This window comes from Orcinus orca, chromosome 6 (assembly GCF_937001465.1).
Source record: "Orcinus orca chromosome 6, mOrcOrc1.1, whole genome shotgun sequence".
NCBI lineage: Eukaryota > Metazoa > Chordata > Mammalia > Artiodactyla > Delphinidae > Orcinus > Orcinus orca.
Window position 1 is genome coordinate 85,885,251 of NC_064564.1, and position 25,221 is coordinate 85,910,471.

At 36.2% G+C, this 25,221-nt stretch overlaps 1 protein-coding gene across 5 annotated transcripts in view; it reads left to right on the top strand.

Annotated features, from left to right (window-relative positions):
* The window catches only part of DCAF10 (DDB1 and CUL4 associated factor 10), a 56,439-nt gene extending 32,289 nt beyond the window's left edge, over positions 1-24,150 (top strand). For 4 of the 5 annotated variants that reach the window (XM_049711142.1, XM_004271458.4, XM_033431140.2 and 1 more), the window contains 5 exons: positions 4,070-4,267; positions 13,359-13,561; positions 15,236-15,349; positions 17,683-17,828; positions 18,773-24,150. In XM_049711142.1, the coding sequence (XP_049567099.1) occupies positions 4,070-4,267; positions 13,359-13,561; positions 15,236-15,349; positions 17,683-17,828; positions 18,773-19,141 (1,030 nt within the window). In that variant the 3' untranslated portion in view covers positions 19,142-24,150. Of the gene's footprint in view, positions 1-4,069; positions 4,268-13,358; positions 13,562-15,235; positions 15,350-17,682; positions 17,829-18,772 lie in introns of those variants that run through there. The other variant, XM_033431145.2, reaches the window with a different exon arrangement.
* The last annotated feature ends 1,071 nt before the right edge of the window (positions 24,151-25,221 follow it).

Below are 25,221 nucleotides of genomic sequence, written 5' to 3' on the forward strand. Positions count from 1 at the left end.
ATCCTAATGTTGAATTGAGCAGAAATTAAAATGTGATAGGTTATTTTTTAAGTGTTTATATAAAATATATTCTCACTAAGGATTGAGAAATTAGTGTAAAATAATTAAAAATCTGAATTATAGAGTATTTTAATTGTCTACTTTGTTTTTATAGAAGTATAGTTGATTTACAATGTTGTGTTATTTTCTGATATACAGCAAAGTGATTCAGTTATATATATATATTTTTCATATTCTCTCATTATGGTTTATTACAACATATTGAATATAGTCCCCTGTGCTATACAGTAGGACCTTGTTGTTTATCTATTTTCTATATAGTAGTTTGTTTCTGCTAATCCCAAACTCCTAGTTTATGCACCCCCCTTTCCCCTTTTGTAACCATAAGTTTGTTTTCTAGGGCTGTGAGTCTGTTTCTGTTTTATAAATAAGTTCATTTGTATCATCTTTTAGATTCCACATGTAAGTGATATCATACCATATTTGTCTTTCTCTGTCTTATTTCACTTAGTATGATAATCTCTAGGTCCATCCAGGTTATTGCAAATGGCATTATTTCATTCTTTTTTATGGCTGAGTAGTATTCCTTTGTACATATATATCACGTCTTCTTTATCTGTTCATCCGTCCTTGGACATTTAGGTTGCTTCCATGTCTTGGCTATTTTAATAGTGCTGCAATGAACATTGGGGTACATGTCTTTTTTTGAATTAGAGTTTCCTGATATATTCCCAGGAGTGGGATTGCTGGATCGTATGGCAATTCTATTTTTAGTTTTTTAAGGAACCTCCATACTGTTTTCCATAGTGGATGTACCAATTTACATTCCCACCAACAGTGTAGGAGGGTTCCCTTTTCTCCACATCCTCTCCAGCATTAATTATTTGTACACTTTTTTTTTTTTTTTTTTTGCGGTACGCGGGCCTCTCACTGCTGTGGCCTCTCCCACCGCAGAGCACAGGATCCGGATGCAGGCCCAGCGGCCATGGCTCACGGCACCAGCCGCTCCGCAGCATGCAGGGTCCTCCCGGACCGGGGCACGAACCCGCGTCCCCTGCATTGGCAGGCGGACTCTCAACCACTGCGCCACCAGGGAAGCCCTTATTTGTACACTTTTTAATGATGGCCATTTTGTAAGGTGATACCTTATCGTAGTTTTGATTTGCATTTCTCTAATAATTAGCAATGTTGAACATCTTTTCATGTGCCTATTGGCCATCTGTATGTCTTCTCTGGAGAAATGCCTATTTAGGTCTTCTGCCCATTTTTTGATTGGGTTGTTTGTTTTTTTGTTATTGAGTTGTACAAGCTGTTTGTATATTTTGGAAATTAAGCCCTTGGAGGTCACATCGTTTGCAAGTATTTTCTCCCAGTCCATAGGTTGTCTTTTCATTTGGTTTATGGTTTCCTTTGCTGTGCAAAAGCTTATAAGTTTGATTAGGTCCCATTTATGTAGTTTTGCTTTTATTTCTATTGCCTTGGAAAACTGTTAATTATCTATTTTGTAATCTTGACTGGTCCAGTAAAATGTTGCTAAGTGAGATTATTTGCGGAATGCTTTTGAATTAATAGATAAAAAATGATGGTATGTTTTCTCTTTTTTTTACTGAATGAAAGATTTTTTAAAGTTCTATAGTGCTTTACAATTTTCAAAAGTTTCACACAGATGATTTCATATAATCCCATAATAACCCCATTTTTTTTCCCCTCCTACCCCTCTCCTGCCCCTCCCTGCTTCCCTCTCCCCACTGGTAACCACTTGTTTATTCTCTGTATCTGTGTCTGCCTTTTTAAAAATTTTATTCACTAGTTTGTTGTATTTTTTAGATTCTACATATAAGTGATATCATATAGTATTTGTCTTTCTCTTATTTCACTTAGTATAATGCCCTCTAAGTCCATCCATGTTGCTGCAAATGGCAAAGTTTCATTCCTTTTTATGGCTGAGTAGTATTCGATTGTATATATATAACACATCTTCTTTATCCATTCATCTGTTGATGGACACATAGGTTGATTTCATACTATGGCAATTGTAAATAATGCTGCTATAAACATTGGAGTGCATGTATCTTTTTGAATTAGTGTTTTTGTTTTTTTCAGATATATACCCAGGAGTGGAATTGCTGGGTCATATGGTAGTTCTATTTTTAGCTTCTGAGAAACCTCTATACTGTTTTCCACAGTGCCTGTACCCATTTACATTTCCACCAGCAGTGTATGAGGGTTCCTTTTTCTCCCCATACCCACCAACATTTGATATTTGTGTTCTTTTTGATGATAGCCATTCTGACAGGTGTGAGGTGATACCTCATTGTGGTTTTTTAATCTTTTCATGTGCCTTTTGGCCATCTGCATTTTCTCTTTGGAAAAATTAAAAATTAAAAGATGGGTTGTTAGTATTTTTTGATGTTGAGTTGTATAAGCTGTTGTATCAGCTGTATCATTTGCAGTATCTTCTCCCATTCAGTAGGTTGTCTTTTCAAACTATTTTGTCAATAGTTTCCTTTGCTGTAAAAAAGCTTTTAAGTTTGTTAAAAAATCTTATTAATTTATTAATGTAGTTTACAAACTAATTTATGCATAGCCATAAAATTATTTTGAAATATATATAATCACTAAGTAACAACAGCTTCCCACCCTAAGTCTTTTTTTTAATTTAAAAAATTTATTTTATATTGGAGTATAGTTGATTTACAGTGTTTTGTTAGTTTCAGGTGTACAGCAAAGTGATTTAGTTTTATATATATGTATATATATATATATATATATATATATATATATTCTTTTTCAGAGTCTTTTCCCATGTAGTTATTACAGAGTACTGAGTAGATTTCCCTGTGCTATAGAGTAGCACAGGGACCTTGTTTGTTTGTTTTTTAAATTAATTAATTTATTTTTTGGCTGTGTTGGGTCTTCGTTGCTGCGTGCGGGCTTTCTCTAGTTGTGGCAAGAGGGGGCTGCTCTTCGTTGTGGTGCATGGGCTTCTTATTGAGCTGACTTCTTTTGTTGTGGAGCACAGGCTCTAGGTGCACGGGCTTCAGTAGTTGTGGCATGTGGGCTCAGTAGTTGTGGCTCGCAGGCTCTAGAGCACAGGCTCAGTAGTTGTGGCGCACGGGCTTAGTTGTTCCGCAGCATGTGGGATCTTCCTGGACCAGGGCTCGAATGTGTGTCCTCTGCATTGGCAGGCAGATTCTTAACCACTGTGCCACCAGGGAAGCCCTACTTTTATTTTTTAATTTTTAAAAATTTATTTATCTATTTATTTGGCTGCGCGACACAGCTTTCGGGATCTTAGTTCCCAGACCAGGGATTGAATCTGGGCCCTCGGCAGTGAAAGCACAGAGTCCTAACCACTGGACTGCCAGGGAAGTCCCTGTGGGGAATTTTTAAATTACTGATTCAATTTCATTGCTGGTAATTGATCTGTTCATATTTTCTACTTCTTCCTGGTTCAGTCTTGGGAAACTCTACCTTTTTAAGAATTTTTCCATTTCTTCTTGGTTGTCCTAGAAGTGAGATTATTTGGGGAATGGCTTTGAATTAATAGATTAAAAATTATGGCACTTTAGTAGCAATTTTTATATATAAATGTATTCTAAAGAGAAATGTACTCTAAATAGATAGAGATGTTATTGGTAGCAGAGTAAATATTTCTCATAATTTTGAACACTTTATGCTTAACATGTTTCACTTGCAATTAAGTATTCAAAATCTCCTTTGTCTCCTATTAAATTGTCTCTCACCATTTGTGTTTCCTATACAGATTCTAAAATTCATTTTCTCTAGCACTGTTCTCTAAACACCCACCCCTATTTCTAGTTTTGAGTAAAAATCAATAATGTAAAACAGATAAAATTGCAACATGGCCCTCACTAAATCATAGTATCCTTCTCTGTGGTTATGTGAATTACACTTACTATTTATTATATATTAGAATCACTGGGTTTATACAGTGAGTTTGTAGTCCTTTTTTGATTTGTTTTCTTGATTCCTAATACAGAGACTGCTTCTCAGTTTTTCTTTAATAAGAGATTAAATGAACTAGTTTTTCTTTTCTGCTTTGTAGATTTCTTGATAACCGGCTGTTTGCTACCTGCTCTGATGACACTACAATAGCACTATGGGATCTGAGAAAACTGAACAGCAAAGTATGCACTTTACATGGTCACACTAGCTGGGTGAAGAACATCGAATATGATACTAATACAAGACTCTTAGTAACGTCAGGATTTGATGGAAATGTCATTATTTGGGACACCAACAGGTTTGTGAATAGGAGGTCATGTTAGGATTATGAACAACAAAAAAGTTTTTAAGATGGTAAACAAATTCAGTGTTCTGTCTTAGCTCTCATATCTCTTTAGGAGAAAGAAACTGGCTTTGGGAAAAAACAATCAGAAAGTGATTCCATCTTGTTCCTTGCACTTAGTCACATATTGTGACTAAAAAACTTGGAGAAAATTATGTGGAAAGGAGACCAAGTAATATAGTTAATGATGAAAACTGGTTTATAAGATGAGTTTCCTGAATTTAAGGAAAAGTATTTTTGTTATTATTTCCTTTGTGGAACTGAAATGTTTTTCACTCTTTGGTCCTTCAATTCTAAATCTATTTTGTAATTTTTGCACTTTGTTTTCATGCATTAAAAGAGTGGTTTCTCAGTTGGAGTGGTACTGATCCTTAGGGGAATGTTTGGAAATAATGTGTAGTGCAGTTTTAGTTGTCACTACAGGAGAAGAGAGGAGGATTTCTACTGGCATTTAGTGAGCAGGGATCAGAGTTTCTAAACATTCTGCAGTGCATGGGACAGTTTGCACAGGGGACCAGTCATCCCATCTAAAATGTCACTAATGCCTGTGTTGTGAAACACTTCTGTAGAATATCTCCTTATAGAGAATTGAAAGAGTTGAAGTTTGGGAAATAATTATAATATTCCTGTTGCTAGCTTTGGTAAAATGACAATACAGTAATATACACCAGGAATGTTTCTGAAATATTCTTTTTAGAGCTCATATGTAAAACTAGGGGGATATTCTTAAAGATTTCTAGTTATTCATATTGTTTGAGCAAAGCATAGAGCTACTGATTATCTTTAAACTAAGACAAGCGTGTCTGTTTAAATTTAGGACTAATTATTTTTTAGTTTAGAAATAAAATTTGAATAGGAATATAAATAACTTCCAAATTAGTAGAAGGATAAAAGCTAAAAAATACAATCAATCCAATAGAGGCAGAGAAGAAGAGGGGAAAATCATTTTTTAAAAAAAAAACAGGCAAATTAGGAAGCACAAGAATATGATAGGCAGATAATGGAATATCAACAATTAGAATAAGTATATATGGACTAATGTAACCAGTTATTAGATAGTACTAGATGGATTAAAAAAACAGAAACAAACTCTATGTTCTTCATAAGTAGTATACCTAAAACATACAAACACAGAAAGTTTGAAAGTAAAATGATGGGAAAAAATAAAAGATAAATACAAATCAAAGAAAAATAGTTATATCTACATTAATAGCAGACAAAATAGAGTTTAAGGCATACAGCATTATTAGTGATTTTAAAAAGGTACTATATTAGAAGGTTTATTTCACTAGAACACAAAAATTCTTATCTTGTGTGTACCTAATAACATAGCCTCAAACCATAAAAAGCAAAAACAAACAAGAAAAAAGTGAGAATCTCCATCTCAGTGGAAAATATTAACATCATTCTCTCATTTACTAATAGATAAAATAGACCAAAAAACTAGTAAGTCTATAGAATATTTTAATAATATTAATAAGCTTGATTTAGTAGGCATATGTAGAATTCTGCTCCCAAATAGTGAATACATCCTCTAAAGCAAAGTTTGAACATGTACAAAAATTGAGCGTGTTCTGGACTACGAAGTAAGTCTCAACCAATATCAAAGAATTGTTATCACACAAACCATTTTCCCTGATCCCAGTACAGTTTAATGAACAACAGGTAAATAAAAATTCCCAGGTTTGGAGACTTATAAACTTACTTCCTAAATAATTAATGGATCAAAGAAAAAAATCATAGTGAAATCAGGAGATAGACTAAAAATTAATGAACTAATTAAACATCTTAAAAAGTCTGAAAAAGATAAAAAAGGGTAAACCTGATGAAAGTAGATGTATGGAAATGATAAATATCTTTTTTTAAAAAAGCAGAAATTAATGAAATAGAAAATGAAATACAATAAAGATTTTTTAAAAGCCTGCTCTTCTCTGATAAGATACATTAAGGAAAAAAGAGGACACAATCTCAGCAATTAGAAAGAAGACAATAAAAAATATAGAGTAAGATCACCTTTTGCCAATATACTTGAAAACTTTGATGAAATAGTTTACACAAAAAATACACCTGTGCAAAACTGATCAAGGAAGAAATAGAAAACCTGAAATAGACTTATTACCAGGACTGATATTTAACCATTATGCACTGGTTCAGCTGAAAAGGTTGTTAAAAGATTGAACTTCTTCCATACTAATTGATAAATAGTCACTGTCATGAATCATCCCCACGTGTCATATCCTGGCACCTTCTGGGTACCGTGGCACCTCTTCTAGAGATACTTTCCTCAAGATCTCTCCCTATGATCTAGTAGCTGAAGCCCCCCTTACATAGCAGAGTAATCGCAGGATCCAGTTCCAGCACTGCCACCTGCGTCAGCTCTGGCTAGTTTTCATGCAGGGCTGTCACTTCTGCCTTAGCTATTAGAGAAATGAAAAAATCAATTAAAACCTATCTACTGGGACTTCCCTGGTGGTCCACACTCCCATGCAGGGGGCCTGAGTTCGATCCCTGGTTGGGGAACTAGATCCCACATATGTGTGGCAACTAAGAAGTCCGCATGCTGCAACTAAGACCCAGCACAGCCTAAATAAATAAATAATAATAATAAAAGATTTTTTTAAAAAAAGAAAGAAAAGAACCCGCATGCTGCAATGAAGATCCTGCACACAGCAACGACGACCCGGCGCCACCAAATAAGTAAATAAATATTTTTTAAAAAAATACCTATCTACTAATAAAACAGCAGCCTGTCAATTTTACAGGTGACTTCTACAAAATATTACAAGAAACAGAACATTCCAATCTTATTAAACTGTTCAGATTCCAGAAAAATGGAATTCTTACCTCAGGTATGACCTTGATACACAAACTCAAAATGAAAGGTCAGTCTGTACTATGGATGTAGATGCGAATATTCTAAAAAAGGGAAATTGGATCCTGTAAGATATTAATCAAAATATCATGACCGGGCTTCCCTGGTGGCACAGTGGTTGAGAGTCTGCCTGCCGATGCAGGGGACACGGGTTCGAGCCCTGGTCTGGGAGGGATCCCACATGCCGCGGAGCAAATGGGCCTGTGAGCCACAACTACTGAGCCTGCGCGTCTGGAGCCTGTGCTCCACAACGAGAGGCCGCGATAGTGAGAGGCCCGCGCACCACGATGAAGAGTGGCCCCCGCTCGCTGTAACTGGAGAAAGCCCTCACACAGAAACGAAGACCCAACACAGCCAAAAATAAATAAATTAATTAATTAATTTAAAAAAATATATCATGACCAAGTTGGGTTTATTCTAGAAATGAAAAGATTTATCAATAGAAATTCTATTAGTATAATTTATCACACCAGGTTAAATAGAAAAATCCATATGATTGTTTCAACTGAAGAATAAAATTCAACATTTGTTCATAATTAAAAACAAAAGAAGGGACATCATTACCAACTTTATAAAAAAAAATAAAAGTATTACAAAGGAATACAATGAAAAACTCTATGGCAACAAATCAGACAACTTACATAAACAAATACCTACAGAATCATAAATTACTTAAACTGACTCCAGAGCAAACAGAAAGTCTATAGACCTACTGACCTACATAGCAAGTAAAGAAATTGAATTGGTTTAAAATTGAATTTTAGGGCTTCCCTGGTGGCGCAGTGGTTGAGAGTCCGCCTGCCGATGCAGGGGACACGGGTTCGTGCCCCGGTCCGGGAGGATCCCACATGCCGCGGAGCGGCTGGGCCTGTGAGCCATGGCCGCTGAGCCTGCGCGTCCGGAGCCTGTGCTCCGCAATGGGAGAAGCCACAACAGTGAGAGGCCCGCGTACCGCAAAAAAAAAAAAAAAAAAATTGAATTTTAAAATCTTCCCACAATGAAAAGCTTAGGTCCAAAACGCTTCACTGGTGAATTTTACCAAACATTTACAGAATAAATAATATTAATCCTTCACAAACTCTTACAGTAAATAGAGGAGGGGAGAGCACTTCCCAACTCATTTTATGAGGCTAGTATTAATCTGATACCAAACCAGACCAACATCATTAAGAATAGAAAACTACAGACCAATATCCCTCTCCCAAAAATTTGATAAAAGTCCTCAACAAAATATTAGCAAATCAAACCTAGCAAGATATATAAAGGATTATATGTCACAACCAAGTGGAATTTATTCCAGGAATATAGATAGGGTTGGTTTAACATCTAAAAATCAATGTAATACATCACATTAATAAAGGTCAAAGCCCATATATATGATCATCTCAATAAAGTCAGAAAAAGCACTTGACAAAATCCAACACCCATTTGTGATAAAACTAGGAATAATAGGGAACTTCCTCAACCTGATAAAGGACAGCTATGAAAAACCTACAGCTAAAATCATACCTAATGTTGAAAGACTAAATACATTCCCCCTAAGACTGGGAACAAGGCAAGGATGTCTGCTCTCACCACTTTTATACAACACTGTATTGGAAGTACAACTGCACTGGAAGTACAGACAAGAAAAATAACAGGCATGTAGATTGGAAAGAAGTAAAACTATCTTCATATGTAGAAGATATGATTTTATATATCAAAAATCTTGGGGCTTCCCTGGTGGCGCAGTGGTTGAGAGTCCGCCTGCCGATGCAGGGGACACGGGTTCGTGCCCCGGTCCGGGAAGATCTCACATGCCGCGGAGCGGCTAGGCCCGTGAGCCGTGGCTGCTGAGCCTGCGCATCCGGAGCCTGTGCTCCGCAACGGGAGAGGCCACAACAGTGAGAGGCCCGCGTACCGCAAAAAAAAAAAAAAAAAAAAAAAAATCTTGAATTCACAAAACTACTAGAACTAATAAGTTCAGCAAGGTCATAAGATATACTAGATTAATATATAAAAATCAATTGTATTTCTATTCATAAGCAATGAACAGTCCAAAAATGAAGAAAAAATTCCACTAATAGCATTAAAAAACAATAAAATACCTAGGAATGAATTTAACAAAAGAAGTACAAGATTTGTACGCTGAAAACTAAAACGTTGCTGTAAGAAATGTAAGAAGATATAAACGAATGGAGGGAGCATTCCATGCTCATGGATTGGAAGACTCAATATCATTAAGATGGCAATTCTCTCCAAATTAATCTATGGATTCAAGGCAATCCCTATCAGAATTCCAGCTGCCTTTTTTTTGGACAAATTGGAAGACTCACACTTCCTGATTTCAGAAATTTCTACAAAGCCATAGTAATCAAGAGAGTGTGGTACTGGCATAGGATAGACATCTAATATAAATTAAGGGAACAGAATTGAGTCCAGAAATCAACCCTTATATTTATGATCAGCTGATTTTCAATAAAGGTACTAAAGTAATTCAGTAGTTCAGGAAAGGATAGTCTGTTCAACAAATGAAAGTGAAAAGAAAAACTACAGGATGGGATATGATATTTGTAAATCACATCTGCTAAAGGATTTGTGTCCAGAATAGATAAAGAATTCTTCTAACTCACTTATATGTATTCAGATAACCCAATTTAAAAATGGGCGAGATACTGACATAGACATTTCACCAAGGGTGATACACAAATGATTAATAAGCACCTGAAAAGATGTTTGACATCATTAGTCTTAAGGGAAATGCAAATTAAAACCAAAATGAGATACCACTTCACATCTAATAAGATGGCTTTAACAAAAAAGACAGCAACAAATATTGGCAAGAATATGGAGAAACTGGAACTTCATATATTGCTGGTAGGAATATAAAATGGTACAGCCATTTTAGAAAACAGTTTGACAGCTTCTTAAAATGTTAAACACAGAGTTGCCATATGACCCAGCAATTCCACTTCTAGATATCTACCCAAGAGAAATGAATATATATGTCCACACAAAGAATGCTTATAATAGTGTTATTCATAATAGCAAAAAAATAGAACCAATCTAAATACTTATCAACTGGTAAAAGGATGAACAAGATGTGGTATATCGATACAATAGAATACTATGTGGTACTGAGAAGGAACAAAGTACTATTACGTGCTACAATATGGCTGAACCTCAAAAAAGTTAAGTGAAAAAGCCAAACCAAAAGACAACTTATTGTATGATTCTATTTATATGAAATGTCAGCAATAGGCAGGAAGTAGATTAGTGGTTATCTGTGGCTGGGAGTAGGAAAGGGAATGACTGCTAATGGGCAAGGGTGATTTTTTAGAGTGATGAAAATGTTCTAAAATTGGATTGTATTGATGACTAGATAGAAGGAAACTGATCAAAAGTAGGCACTAAAAACCTATAGCACATTTTTAAATGGTGAAACTTTAGACGTTTTCTCTATAAAATCAGGAAGGAGAACATGCTTGCTATTACTACTGCTGTTCACTATTGTTTTGGGTTGGAGGGAGGCAGGGTCCTAGTTGGTGCAGTAAAAAAAACAAGGATTGGAATATATTAGGATTGGAAAGGAAAAAATGAAACAATATCATTCTCAGATGATACGATTATCTGTATCAGGGGCTGGCAAACTTTCTATAAAGGACTGTGTAATAAATATTTTAGGCTTTGTGTGTTATATTTTCTCTGAGCAGCCATAGACAATGCATGAATGGGTATGGCTATGTTCCAACAAACTTTTTATATAAAAACAGGCAGTGATCCAGATTTTGCCCATAGGCCACAGTTTTTAGACACCTAGGGTCTATATAGAAAACTCTAGAAATTCTACTGACAGATTACCAGAATTAATTAGCGTTAACTAAGGTTGTTAGATATAAGATCAAAATGTAAAAATCAGTAGTGTTCCTATACATCACTACAAACAATTTAAATTTTTTTTAAGTACATAGTTTTTAGTAATTAAAAAATTTAGTTGGGGACTCCCCTGGTGGTCCAGTGGTTAAGACTCCATGACTCCACTGCAGGGGGCACAGGTTTGATCCCTGGTGGGGGAACTAAGATCATGCATGCCATGTGGCACAGCCAAATAAAATAAAATAAATAAATAAATAAAATAAATAGATAAATAAATAAATGTTCTTAAAAAAATTTAGTTGGTACACAGGAATAAATTGCAACAGAAGATCTGTATAACTATTATGGAGAAAACTAAAATTTCATTTAAGTTATTGTAAGACCTAAATAGAATCTATGGATGAAAAGATTCCTCTAAAATTAAATATAAGCAAATTTTAAAATGAAGGGTATAAACTCATAAGATGGGGAAATAGGAAAGGAAGGAATGACAATAAAGTTTTAAAATCTGGAAGGCAGGAAGATGAGTGGCAACCGACTCAGCAACTCACTTAAACTTACTTACTAGTAAGTACAAGAAAACTGAATCCTAAACTGGCAGTGGGAAAAAGTTAAGAACTTAAGAATATTTATACAAAATCCTCAAAAATCACAGTAACTGGCAACTCTCGGTACTCTGTAACAGAAAGGGTAGCTAAAATAAGGATTCAAATGAAATATATTTAAGAACTTATATCTCCTCCCTTAATCCATACTGCTGGGCTATTTACCTCCTCGCATTTCAGCAGGAATTTTGAATTTTATTCTCTAAAGAGGTAAAATAGAGAATATCTGTATTAAAGGATGCCAGACACAGTTGAAGGCTTGGGTACCTTACCAAAATCAGGGGGATTAAGTGACCATATGCACACTGAATATTGAATTTAGAGATCCTCACAAGTTCTTTCCGTTAATGAACTAAAGGTACTGACATTAGGAGTTCCTCAAAAAATGGCTTCACCCTGTTTAGTGAAGCTCAAGCCTACCCTTGCACTCAGAGTTCCCAGTCAGCTTTTTAGTTCCCCACTCTTAATTATGAGCAGACAGCCAAACATAATCAGACATTTGACAAAAGTTTCTATGAAAAGACTCACACAAATGGGGAGATATCTTGGAAAAAGTAGAGACTACATAGGGAGAAGAAAACTTAAAATTTTAAAAACCTATAAATATCCTCAGAGAGATAAGAAAAGTTATTGCATGCTTGAAGCACTGTATGCTGACTGAAGGATGCTACAGAAAAGAGAAACAGAGGGGACTTTTAAAGTACTGGTATTGTTCTACCTCTTAACATGGGTGATGAATCACAGCTGTTCATTTTTCTTTAAACTCTACATATGTCTTATTTATGTACTTTTCTGTAGGGATGACAAAGTTCACAGTTTTAAAAATAGTTAATAAAATGGGGACTAAAAAACATAGGCAAAGAATAAAAATCTATTCAAAAGGTCATACAGATTTGAAATAGAGCCAAATAGAACTTAAAGAAGTAAGGAAATAGAACTATTGAAGTCTATAAAAACAAGTAGCAGACACAGCTTAAAAAACAGGTTAAGAAAGATATTGAAAAACCAAGATGGCAACATATGCAAATGAGGAGATAGAAAACATGAAAGAGCAGTTATTAGACAAGGAGAGTCAAATGGGAATGTTTCAGATATCTATCTAGAGCTCCAAAAAAATAGAGAAAATAGGTGAGAGGCAATATTGGAATAATGATGGAAAATTTTCCAGAATATATAAACAATATGAATCTTAAGATTTAGAAAGTCAAATGAATCCCAATGAAGATAAATGAAAAGAAATCCAAATTTACACGTCATAGTGAAACTGCAATACTCCAAAACAACGAGAAGATCAACCAAAGGAAAAAAAATTATCCAAAGTAACAATTCGACTGATAGTAGACTTAAAAATAGCAACAATAGAAGGCAAAACTCACTGGAATATTATCCTCAATATTCAGAAAGAAATAACTATCAACCTAAAGTTATAGGCTCAGCTAAACCTTTAATCAAAGAGTGAAATAAAGATTTTCAGAACTATAAAAAGTGAGAGTTTATCTCAACAAAATTTTATTTAATATACTTCAGAAAGAACTAATAATCTTTAAAAAAAAGTTAGAGATGGAAGAAGGAATGGTGAGCAAAAATTTTTCGTATGTATAAGTCTGAGTGTACATCAAGTGTAAATTCTAGTTTGAAGGGCAAAAATATGACTATCACTGAATGCTTATATTTATGATAACTCTAGGTTTTGTTGGTTTGATTTCTTTTGTAGGTGTACAGAAGATGGGTGTCCACATAAGAAATTCTTTCACACACGTTTTCTCATGAGAATGAGATTAACACCAGATTGTTCCAAAATGTTGATCTCAACGTCCTCTGGATATCTCTTGATTTTGCATGATCTTGACTTAACCAAGTCTTTAGAAGTAGGCAGCTATCCCATTCTGAGAGCAAGAAGAACAACATCAAGTTCAGGTAAGCTTTCCTTTTTTGATTAAAGAAAGTTTTTTCTAAGTAATCTCAGACATGGGGATGGTATATGTTTCTATTCTGAGAATGACAGCAGAAAGAAGGGAAGAAAGTTAAAAGATATTCGTTGGAAAGCTCAGTAAGGAAGTATAATGATCTACATGTATCTCTGACATAGTTTTAATTTGTGCCTCTGTCTCACAAATGATATAGGAAGAATAACTTCTAACTCTAAAAAAAATTTTTTTAGCCCTCTGCTAGCCAGAAAGTCTTCATCAGTATTTGTAGATCACCATTATCTCAAAAATTAGTGATGGCCCAAATTACTGTCAATCTTTTTTAAGTTATTCTGGAACCCAGCAGAGCTGTTAAGTTATAGTCAATATAGAGTTTTAATTTTAAGTCTGTATTGCATCCTAGACTTTCAGATGTCCAGACACAGGTAGTTGGTGCCATCTTATCTCATGACCTATAAACATCCTCTTGCTAAAGCCCTGTTCCTTTTCCTATTGCCAATTCCATTGGACTTAAGCAAAATGGGGGCTCAGGAAAACTCTGTACTACATTACATTATAGAGACTATATCATATCTACCTTTAGGAAGAAGAGGGCTGATATAGGAACATACTCATTAGTTATAATATTGTGTTTATGAACAAGAACTCAGAAAAAAAATACTTAAGCATTTGGAAAATATAACGTTCATAAATTGTTGTTTAAAATCAACTTCAAATGGTTGGAATCTTTCTCTATGCACAGGGCCACTTCTGAAGACTCCTTTGGGAATGTGCAGGGCTCATTGTATTGCAGTTGCCTAATTTCACTGCTAAAAGTAGAAATTTAAGTTTTACCAACTTATTTGCAAGCAAGGGATTTCATTAATATGCAAGTACAGTCCTTTTCATTTCAAATTTTTAGGTTAAACATTAATAATCAACTTTAGCTTAGTGAGCTTAGTGAGAAGTAGTGATTTAGAAGGTCTAAATTGGCATGTTTTGCTTAAAAACCAGGAAGGTTTTCTGTCTTCTAAAGGTAATTCTGATACTTAATACCATCCAAAGAAATTAGATTAATAAGAAGTCCCCACAGAAATGTGCGGCCACAAGAAAAGTGTGAAATAGAGACTGCTATTTGGAGTGATACGTCAGACTCACCTATCTGATATTCATTTTATTTTCCCAGATTTCAATGTTAAGTTTGTATTGCATTTCAAAGATGGTATTCACATAATTTCAGTAATGATGATAGAAGTTGTTGGTATGCTTTAAGAAGGATCTGTTCATGTTCTCGGTAATGGACCTGTTTGGATGCCATTCTAACATAAAACAACAGGCTGAACAGCTCAGTTTTCATTCTTGCTGAATTTTCTTGTTCCATTTCACTACAGAAATGATGGGAAACCTAAGATGTTCCTATGTTTATTTGGTTTTTCATTTTTATTTCACTTAAGGAAGTCATTGATGTAAAAAGGGTTTTAGAAAGGGACTAGGCCTTAGATTGGACATTCCAAAGAGCTGTCTTGCCCACCTCAGTCTTTTTTATAGGCCACTTTTAGGTGGATATGTACTTGCCGTGTTTCAGATGAACTTTAACAATATGGTTCAAGTAGGTGATTAAAAAGTTAAGAGACACTACCAGAGTTTTGCTAGCTTTACTGTCGGAACGTTTTGTATTTTCAAGATCTTACCACTTTGTCGAGTTCATCCGGTCCTAGAGTTTCTGGTTCACCTTCTCATCATAGTGATTCTAATTCATCTTCTGAGAAACACATGTCACGAGCCTCACAAAGAGAAGGTAGGTCAAAAGTTGGATTTCATAATCTTGAATACAGATTCTAAAATAGCTTTTTTTGGTTTGATTTTAATCCTTAAAAATAAAAGCCAATAGAGATGAGGCTATTCCTTGCTCCTCAGTAATTTTCAAAAAGCTAACCAGGGAATTCCCTGGCAGTCTAGTGGTTAGGACTCAGCACTGCCACTGCAGGGGGCATGGGTTCAATCCCTGGTTGGGGAACTAAGATCCCACATGCCACACAGTGTGGCCAAAAAAACAAAAAACAAACAAACAAAACCCCAAAAAGCTAACCAGTCTCTAGGGTTGAGTATCTTGGGCTTACATTTTTGTTGGAATTTGAACTTTAGTTTTATTTTCTGGATTTAGTTTGGTCTAGTTTGGAGAAGGAATAGTTGGGAAATATAGACTCCAATCAAGGTTGTTATAGAAATTAAATGAGACTATGCATGTGCTAGTGCTATGCAAATATAAAGGGATGAGTTTATCAGGTGCTTGTGAAAGTTGCCTGGTTCCAGCCCAGCAGGCTTTTTGCTTTGCCATTTCCTTATCTCAGCAATGTCTGGCAGCCTCAGAGGGGTTGTGGGATAAAGAGCTATAATCTGGCCCCACTCTACTTTTGCCAGTTTTTCCCCAGCCAATCTGGGAGAACTAGCTGCTCAGTCTGTTCTATCCACCCCTTAATTGAAATGCTTTCTACCTATGCAAATTTCACTCATCATCCCTCTCCGTACTAATTCACATCTAAGCTCTTACAGCACTTTTTGTTCTCCTCTTGATGGACTGTTGGCCAGATATATATATTTTTGTAATTTTGGGTCACCTTTTGGAAATAAGCATATCTTCTACCTAGATATTTAGAGGCAGGACTATACTTAGACTTATAATTAGTGTTTTCCCTGGGTGGCCTCATCTGGTAAGTGCTCAATAAATGCATTCTTGATTACTTTGCCTGACTACTTCCAAGAATGGTTTGAGAGACCTTCCTAACCTAAACCTATAGACTATCCACCATCCTGTCCTCTGGATGTTGAAGACTATGATGTCTCATTTTAAGGTTAAATATTCCTCCTCTTAGAGATTTATGCCCACATATGTAACATTTCTCCTGTGGATTCTTAGGGATGTAGCACAAATAAAAGTGAAGTAACTTTGGTTCAAGTAAAATTAAGGAGGCCCTTGACCCTCCAGTCTTCCCTACCCCATCTCCACCCTGGCCCTGTATGGTTTCCCCCTTTTGCCAGCTCTTGAGCAACCTCCAAGGAGCAGAGCTCAAAAACCACTGCTTACTTATTCAGAATGGGTTTCTTTTCTGCTTTTGTTATAGATTTTCAAAATTCTTGAAATAGGGTTTGTTTTTTTTCTAAAATTGTTGTTAAGGTTCAATCACATGTGAAATAATTCTTTAGGTATAATTTGGTTGTGAGAATGTAATTTAGACCGTCACAGGTTTCTGTCAATGCTGCAGTAATCTTAAGGGAAGCTTTTAAAAGAAGATAGCACATCTAAGTGCGAAATAATTCACGAAGGGTCTGACAGAGGCAGCTCATTATCTTTAAAGCAACTCCTATAGGCAGAGAAGTGTTGAAATATTTCTCTTGATAATAAATTTCTAAGCTGCTTCCTTACAATGTGTATGAAAGTGGTTCTCCACATACTTGAGGGATATGACATACTCCCATTTGTAACAATGGCTCACTACAGCAGTCAATTTCATTGGGGGCCAGGTAGAAAGAAATGATGGGCCATAGCAGAGTACCAGGAATATGTACAGTTGGCAGTATCTCCCACCCCTTGTTTTGACATGTCCTGTGTGAGCTGTCCTCTCTTACCTCCAAAATTATACATTGATTTGTTGTTTATAGCACTGTCCTTGGGGGCCATAAGTCCTGCTCCTTGCACACATCTTTCATCTATATAAAGGCAGTCCTCACGGCTTCCAAGTATTTCCTTCTCTGGACTAGAGAGCATCAGGTCCTCTGAGATGAGAATTGTTGTCTTTTACTTTTCCAGATTCCTTTCATGTCACATAACTTGAGATGTAGATCCAAATCAAAAGGATTCCTAGTCAGCTTTAACGCCTTAGCGTTAGGTTATTGTTGATTCCTGCTGCAGGAACTTAGATTCTTTAGTTCTGTCATACCCCTTCCCCCATACCCACCCCAAAGACACATACCCCATACGTTGAAGGGCACCATGGTTTTTTATATGTGGTAGCATAAGGGGCAGATGAAAGAATAAAGGCATGAGGGTGGCTGCCAGAAATCAAAGCTTTGATGAGCTACCTTAGTCCTTTGATAATACAAATTCGACATCCTAATTTTCTTATATCTCAGGAATTTCACCACGAAACAGTCTTGAAGTCTTAACCCCTGAAGTTCCTGGTGAGAGAGACCGTGGAAATTGCATCACATCGTTACAGCTGCACCCAAAAGGCTGGGCCACTCTTCTTCGGTGCTCAAGCAACACTGATGATCAGGAGGTATGGGCAGCAGCACTCCACCTTCAATGGGGCTGACTGAACAAACTGCCGTTGCCATGTGTGCTCACGGTGTCTTTATCCCTTCAAAATCCTTCCTCCTCTCTGGCCTGTGTGTGGCAAGCAGGAAGTACTTTAAAGGAGTCATCAGCTCAGATTGAGCCCAGCTTAATTCTTGCCTCCTTCATCTCAATGTGAAAAACCCCTTATATAGTAAACATAGGACTGAGCTAAGCTGGCTAAATGGGAGGTTTTGCTATAAGCCAATGGAGTATTATGATTTTCTCTTTTTAAAAACCAGGGAAAGCTTTGGGAAAGGAAGGGACTGAACTGATAACTAGGGGAAAAGATCCTATATGAGCTTATGATTCTCCTTACCCTGGAAAGCAGGAGTCTTTCCAGAGCCAGCTAGCTAGTCACTAGCTCTAGAAGCCACAGCTAACAGGAGAGAAGAGTCTTTGAAGTGTGTAGGAGGAGAGGTACTCTAGGGCTTAGATGTCTTAGCCCTAAAATATCAAGATTCTTGTTACTCTCTTGAGTAACAGGAATTCTTGAAAAGGGAATTATTACTTCAGAAGTCACAGTGGCCTCAGGGAATAAAAGGCTTTAAAGTGTCATAGTACAGAATAACCTTGATATGAATGTAGATAAGACAGTATGGGACCTGCAAGTTTTGTTAGTTGGGAGAGGGGTAGCATTCATCTGAATGATTTCTTGGAACAATTCTGTAGCTTTGGCATTCTGTGGAGCTTTTTTTTTTTTTTTTTAAAAAAAGATTATCTGTAGCACTGTTTGGGACTCTGTAACTTTTTGTTTTTTAATTAGTTGAAGTATAGTTGCTGTACAATATTATATAAGTTACAGGTGACAGTATAGTTATTCACAATTTTTAAAGGTTATACTCCATTTATGAGGCTCTATGATTTGTCTCTCTTCTCTCCCTCTAGTGGACTTGTGTCTATGAATTCCAAGAAGGAGCCCCCGTGCGACCAGTCTCACCTCGCTGTTCTCTACGACTGACTCATTACATTGAAGAAGCCAACGTAGGCAGGGGTTATATCAAAGAACTTTGCTTCAGCCCTGATGGGCGAATGATTTCTTCCCCACATGGCTATGGGATTCGCTTGTTGGGATTTGACAAACAGTGCAGTGAACTTATTGACTGTTTGCCCAAAGAAGCCAGTCCCCTGCGGGTGATCCGTTCTCTGTACTCTCATAATGATGTGGTACTGACGACAAAGTTCTCTCCAACACATTGTCAGATCGCCTCCGGGTGCCTTAGTGGACGGGTTTCTTTGTATCAGCCAAAGTTTTAGGCACAACTTACATCAAATAAGGAACTCTTCTGGTGTTTGAATTATATATTACTTCAATTTAGGTGAAGTATTTTCTTTTTAGAAGATCTTAAAAGTTTGGGTCAAGATCCTAGTTCTTACGGGTCCATGAACACACCTGTGACCTGAGTACTTGGTCATCCAGCATCACAGGGGCATCGCCAAGTTAGACTCCAGGCAGCACCATCTTTTGCAGCATTCCTAGGCTCCTGCTGATCTGTGCCACTGAACTCCAGTTCTGCTGGTTGTTTTGCATGGTAGCTCTTGTCAAGTTTCTTTTAATTCTCTTTTCTGTTTTTCGATTTTGGTATGAATTTTGTGGACATTTGGCAGGAGTTTTGGTTGGATTAGGAGAAACTCGTGATGCTAGTGTTGAATAAAACCTAGAAGTTTGATGTTGGCATACTGGTTGAAAAGAAATTTCATCTTATCAGTATACTTGGCCTTTTAAAGTTGATGTTGTTTCTCTATAATGAGCACAGATAATGGCATTATTCTTACAAATGTTATAGTTTTGCAGCAAAATGTCTTTTAAGTTTCCTGTTAAAATTATACATATTTTTCACTGTGAGAGGGATTTTGTTGTGAAATTCTAGAAAAAAAATTACCACCTCTCTTTGTAGTTTATTTGTATGAACTTTTAAATCTGTAGCATGTGTCCTTACTTGGTATTTTGTTCCTGTCAACAGCATTAGAAAGGAAAAGAGAAGGAATGGGCTTTGGTCATTTCTATTGTATAGAAGAGGATTTATTTATTAGATTATACTTTCTATCTGGCCACAGAGTGATGAGAACAATGTGGCTTAGATTTTCTGTTTCCTCTGCCAGATTATTTAAATCACAGAGGATGACAGGTGGAGGGAAAATCGAGAGTAAAAACGTTGTGTTTTTCTCATTTTCCTTGAGCTTAACTCTCTTACCATTTATGAAGGGAGAACTGTGATTGTCTTCAAGCTGTTGTCATAACTGTGGTGGTCCGTGACTTGGGTGTCATGACTAAGACCTTTTGTTGTGTTTTGTTATGGAACACAGCAAGTACAAAGCATCACGCAGGGGCCAGGCATAAGGCTGACTACTCTGCTGAAGTAAGCAGCTTTTTTCTAGTCTCCTCCACTTGGAATGGGACTGTCCTGAGAAGAGATTTGCCAGAGGCTGGAGTAATTTGAGCCACATGCTAGCTTTTTCCCTCTTAGAACACATTCTCTTAGGCCAGTGGTTCTCAAACATTAGGGTGCATTATAATCACTGGGGAGCTTGTGAAAAATAGAGAAACCTGGCCCTCACCTTAGGAGGTTCTGATTCAGCCAGGGAGAGGACAGGAATCTGTATTTTTAACACGAACCCCAAGTAATCTGTATTCAGGTGGTTCCTGGATCACAGCTTCAAATATTACTACCTTAAACATCAGTAAATATTTCTGTACCCATCAGGTGCTTAACACAACTCCCAGAAGGTGTTTTGATTATTAAAAAAATAAGCAAATAAAAGCAATTTTAGAGGTAGAAAGTAACTTAAAATGGACTCAATCTCGTTATTAGATGAATGAGAGAAGTTAAGTGACTTGCCTAAAGTCATCCTGCAAAATTAGTGGCAGAGCCAGGACTTGAATTCAAGTCTCTTAATTCCTTGCTCAGGGCCATTTCTACTGTATTATGCTGGCTGTTAAAACAATGACTTATGAACACTTTTTTTGTCTTTAAGTTGTATTATTGTGAATACCTTTAAACTGGCCAGTAGATTGAAAAAGGAAGGCATGGGAGTATCAATGCTGAGAATTCCAGCCATAAGAAGAAAAGTGTTTTAAATCTTATAGAAATGTTTAAGCAACCCAAATACATGAATAAAAATGACACTTTTTGTAGAACCTGCCAGACAGCCATTCACGCACGTACAGAGGTTACATCTCACTTGGATAATGTTGGCTGTAGGACAAATTTTAAAAATTAGATCTTTCTTACCATGGATGTTAAAAAAAAATTGGAAATGTTTTAGTCATCAAAAAAAGTACCCACAGTGAAAACACAGGTTTGCCATAAACTTTCTTAACCATATTTAAGAGAAAATAAAGAGACAAAAACACCTAATGTTGACATTAAAAATAAGCTACTGGGCTTCCCTGGTGGTGCAGTGGTTGAGAGTCCGCCTGCCGATGCAGGGGACACGGGTTTGTGCCCCGGTCTGGGAAGATCCCACATGCTGCGGAGCGGCTAGGCCGGTGAGCCATGGCCTCTGGGCCTGCGCGTCCAGAGCCTGTGCTCCGCAACGGGAGAGGCCACAGCAGTGAGAGGCCCGCGTACCGCAGGAAAAAAAAAAAAAAAAAACCTACTAAGGACAAAGGTTGTATTGATAATCAAAAGAAGTTTCCATATATTGCATCTCCTTGGGAGAGTGCTCCATGTCAGATGCTGGGCCCAAATGTTGCCCAACTCTAATAAATTTCAGTCCGTGATTCAAGAATATCTATCATGTGTCAAATAATGTAGATACTTTACTAGTAACTCTCACAAAAACTGCAAGGTAGGTGGCATGAGCACCAATGTACTTTGGGGGAAATGGAAGGTCAGAAAGGTTGATTTGACATAAGTCACAGAGCTGGCATGGGGTGGCAGCACTGAGATTCAAACTCAATGTTTTAGTTCCAAGCCTGTGCTTACTACTCTACCATTTTGCCCTTTAGTTTGTAAAGGATGGTAAACTGGCCTGTTAATTTACTTATTTAACACCCTCTGGAAGTTGTTTATTTCAGAGCTGGCTCATCTTCTGCACCATACAAAAGAACATTTACAAGATAGACAATTTCCATTAGAATTAACGCCATAAACTGCAGGGCACACATACAGTCCGTTCCTAACTAAAAACCCTCATGTAGGGTAAGTAGCTATAAAGTAAAGAAAAATGGAGGATTAATAGCCTTATACAAAAACAGAGCCTCACAGATGAGAATTAAAAATTAATAGCAAACTCAACAAAACCTTTGTCCTCTCTGAGGTATTGTCATGATCAGGAAGTCATCAGGGGATATTAATCAAGGAATTAAAGGGCATCAGGAATGCCATACTATTGGAGGAGATTACACTTAAAATTTCAAGATCCCATTTCACCTAGTGTATAAAATCTAATCTGGTGTTTTTAACTCTAAAATTTTATTTAGTCATTTTTAATCATGATAATTGGTAAATGTATTATAATTGATAATATAATTGTTGGTAAGTATAGTATAAATTATACATGTTTTAAAAAGCTTTCTGCAGAACAGTATATTTATGGCGAAGCTATGTTGAATGAGTTTAAAAACATCAAATATACCGTAGTTCCTTATTTTCAATTGTGAAAATGAAGTGGCTGATGCAGAAGAGACCTCTATTTTTATCTTTTGAAAATGTCCGTGGTCTTTTTTCTCAGAAGCTCAAAGAGCATGTATATTTTGTTTCTCCTTGTTACATCCCCGGGAAGAGGTTATACCAAAAATTTTAGGAAAACAAGCATGAAAAAGGTAAATCACATATTCCTCACTCCTATGTCTAGAACCAAGATCACATCATATCATTGTTAAGGCTGTTTTCTAGAAAGTGCAATATAGGAAAAACACTCTGAGACTCTTTTAGGAGCCTAGTGTTTCCCATATTAGAATATATGGTGTTGGCATCCATAAGAATCTGTTAAGCTTGTGTTTGACAGGAGAAATGGTCTGATAACTTACTGATGACAGTCATCCCCATTTAATGACCAGCAGTCACTGAGAGCTATGAAAATTCAGTAACACAGTGTTGGTCATGAAGGAAAGCATATATATTAATGTTGGGATAATTAATGCATTTGTCTTAAGTGCCAAAATTCAAAACTTGTAATTATTTTTGATGCAAGTCTTTCAAATATGTCAGTATACCTACCCGCCTTCTTCTTAAACAGCATGCTCAGTACAATTCACTTTTTCATGATGAAAGTAAAAGTTATATTCATGTGTTATTACAAGTATCTAATGAGCTCTGATGTATGTAAAATAATCCATAAATTGTAAAGGGCTATAACAAATTGATATTAATTATTATAAAGTGATTCCCTCAGCCTCGAGGTATATATAATCATTTGCCTCAGATTCCTGGTGTGGTTTTTGTTTTTTTTTTAATTTAAAAAATTTTGTATCTGCTAAGCAGTTTGTTTTGCTTATATAGTGGTCTCCTGCCACACTATCAATATACCTGCCTCTAACAGGCTCCCCACTTCCTTCTAATGTGCTGTGTTCATCTGTTATGAGCTGGGACGTGAGATAACCAAGCCTGCTTAGTTTCTAATGGGCTGGATGAGCTCTGGGTGCACAGTCTGTGAGACAGCTCTTTTGGTTGCTCACCACCTTCCTGACAGGTTCACAGTAACCTTCTGGATAATAGTTCCCAGTTAAAGCCCAAGCTAGTGATTTTTTTCAGTTGCCACTAAGTAAAATACTACAAGCTAAGGATGCTGCTAGATTAAGGAGAAGCAATGTACCAAAGTACAGGGAAGCAAAAACAAAGGCTCTGTAGTTGCACAGGGGTCTTTCATGCTTTTAAGGAAAAAGAAGAGTGCAGAGGGAAAAAAAAAAAAACCCGTGAAAATCCAGATAGACTTGAGTATTTTTGATGCCATTGAACTGTCAGTAATTATTAAAATATATGGTTAAAAAATAAAATACATGGTTAAATTATCACACATTGTACAAAGACACAGTTAAGTCTCAGTGCAAAATGAGAGTGTACTGAAATTTATACCCGGAACACAATTCATAAGAATTTCTTCCATTCAAACGATAATGGAAACTATTATCAAAAGGGAAGTCTCAAATTTACCTGTATGCCGCTTTTTTAGTTGTAAATGAATTAGTGATAGAAAAATGGGTTTTATTAAATGCTCCAGGGAATACATCTCACATGCACACACCTCCTCTATACATGTGTATATAAATGTCACTATAAATGAAAATGCTAGAGATAATAAAATAATTTTAAAAATTTAAATCTGGTCCAAAGTACTTAAAATAGAATTTTCAGCTTTCCCGAGTTTCTTCCTCATTTAGATTTCATGGTTTTTACATTAGAAGTTGAATATTTGAATTTTCTTTTAAATTTCATTGCATCTTCCATTTCCAAACTGTGCTTTCTGATAAATTTTAGATGCACATTTTCAGGACATTTGGAGTATTCCAGATAATATGCCAGACACCAGAAAGTTTACTCACTAGATTCTGAGGTGCTGTTTCTCACTAGATTCTCATGCCAGACAATAAGCTCCTTGAGGGCAGGGACGCTTATTTATTCTTCTATTCCCAGTGCCCAGCAGGATCAATAAATTTTTGTTGAATGAATCAAATGAATCTTCACCATATGTGGCCTCAAATTTCCATGAAGCCAGAATTGTGATGTGCAACTATTCAGTACTACAGGAATCCATCATTTATTATAATGAACAGACTATTCATTGGAGTAAGAATTTGTTCTGACCATAGGTCAGAAAAACTAAGCATTTCTCATTGATTTGGAAAACTGCCAAGACTCAGTTTTTCATTCAACAAACATGTGACTCCCTACTAGATGCCTAGTCTAGAGCTCAAGGGACAAAGATAACTAAGGTTTTAGTATTCCTATAACTGCAGTTGATACAGACTTAGATGCAGGGCTGGCTTCATGCGTATGTGACCTATGTAGTCATTTAAGGGTCTCCATTGAGAAAAGCCCCATGCTTGGTTTAATGCTCTGCTGAAGCCATCTTGAAATTCTTAATTTCATTATAGTACCTTTTACCTACCTTGTAGTAAAGATATTCACATTCATTCAAAACTAGCTATAAAGTGAATGATTTAGTAAAATAACTTCTAAAATCTAAAACGGAAACAACTACCTCCCTCCCACAAAGTTTTTGAACAGATCAAATGTTCTTTATTTCAGAATTAGAAAAGCTTTCTAAAAATGTGACGTTTTTACCTTTTCAATTGAGTTGTTTTTCAAATGCATGGTAGAATTGTAGGTGAATTTATCTACATACATATCTACATAAAATTTTAAGGTTTTAATAAACCTTTTATTAATATA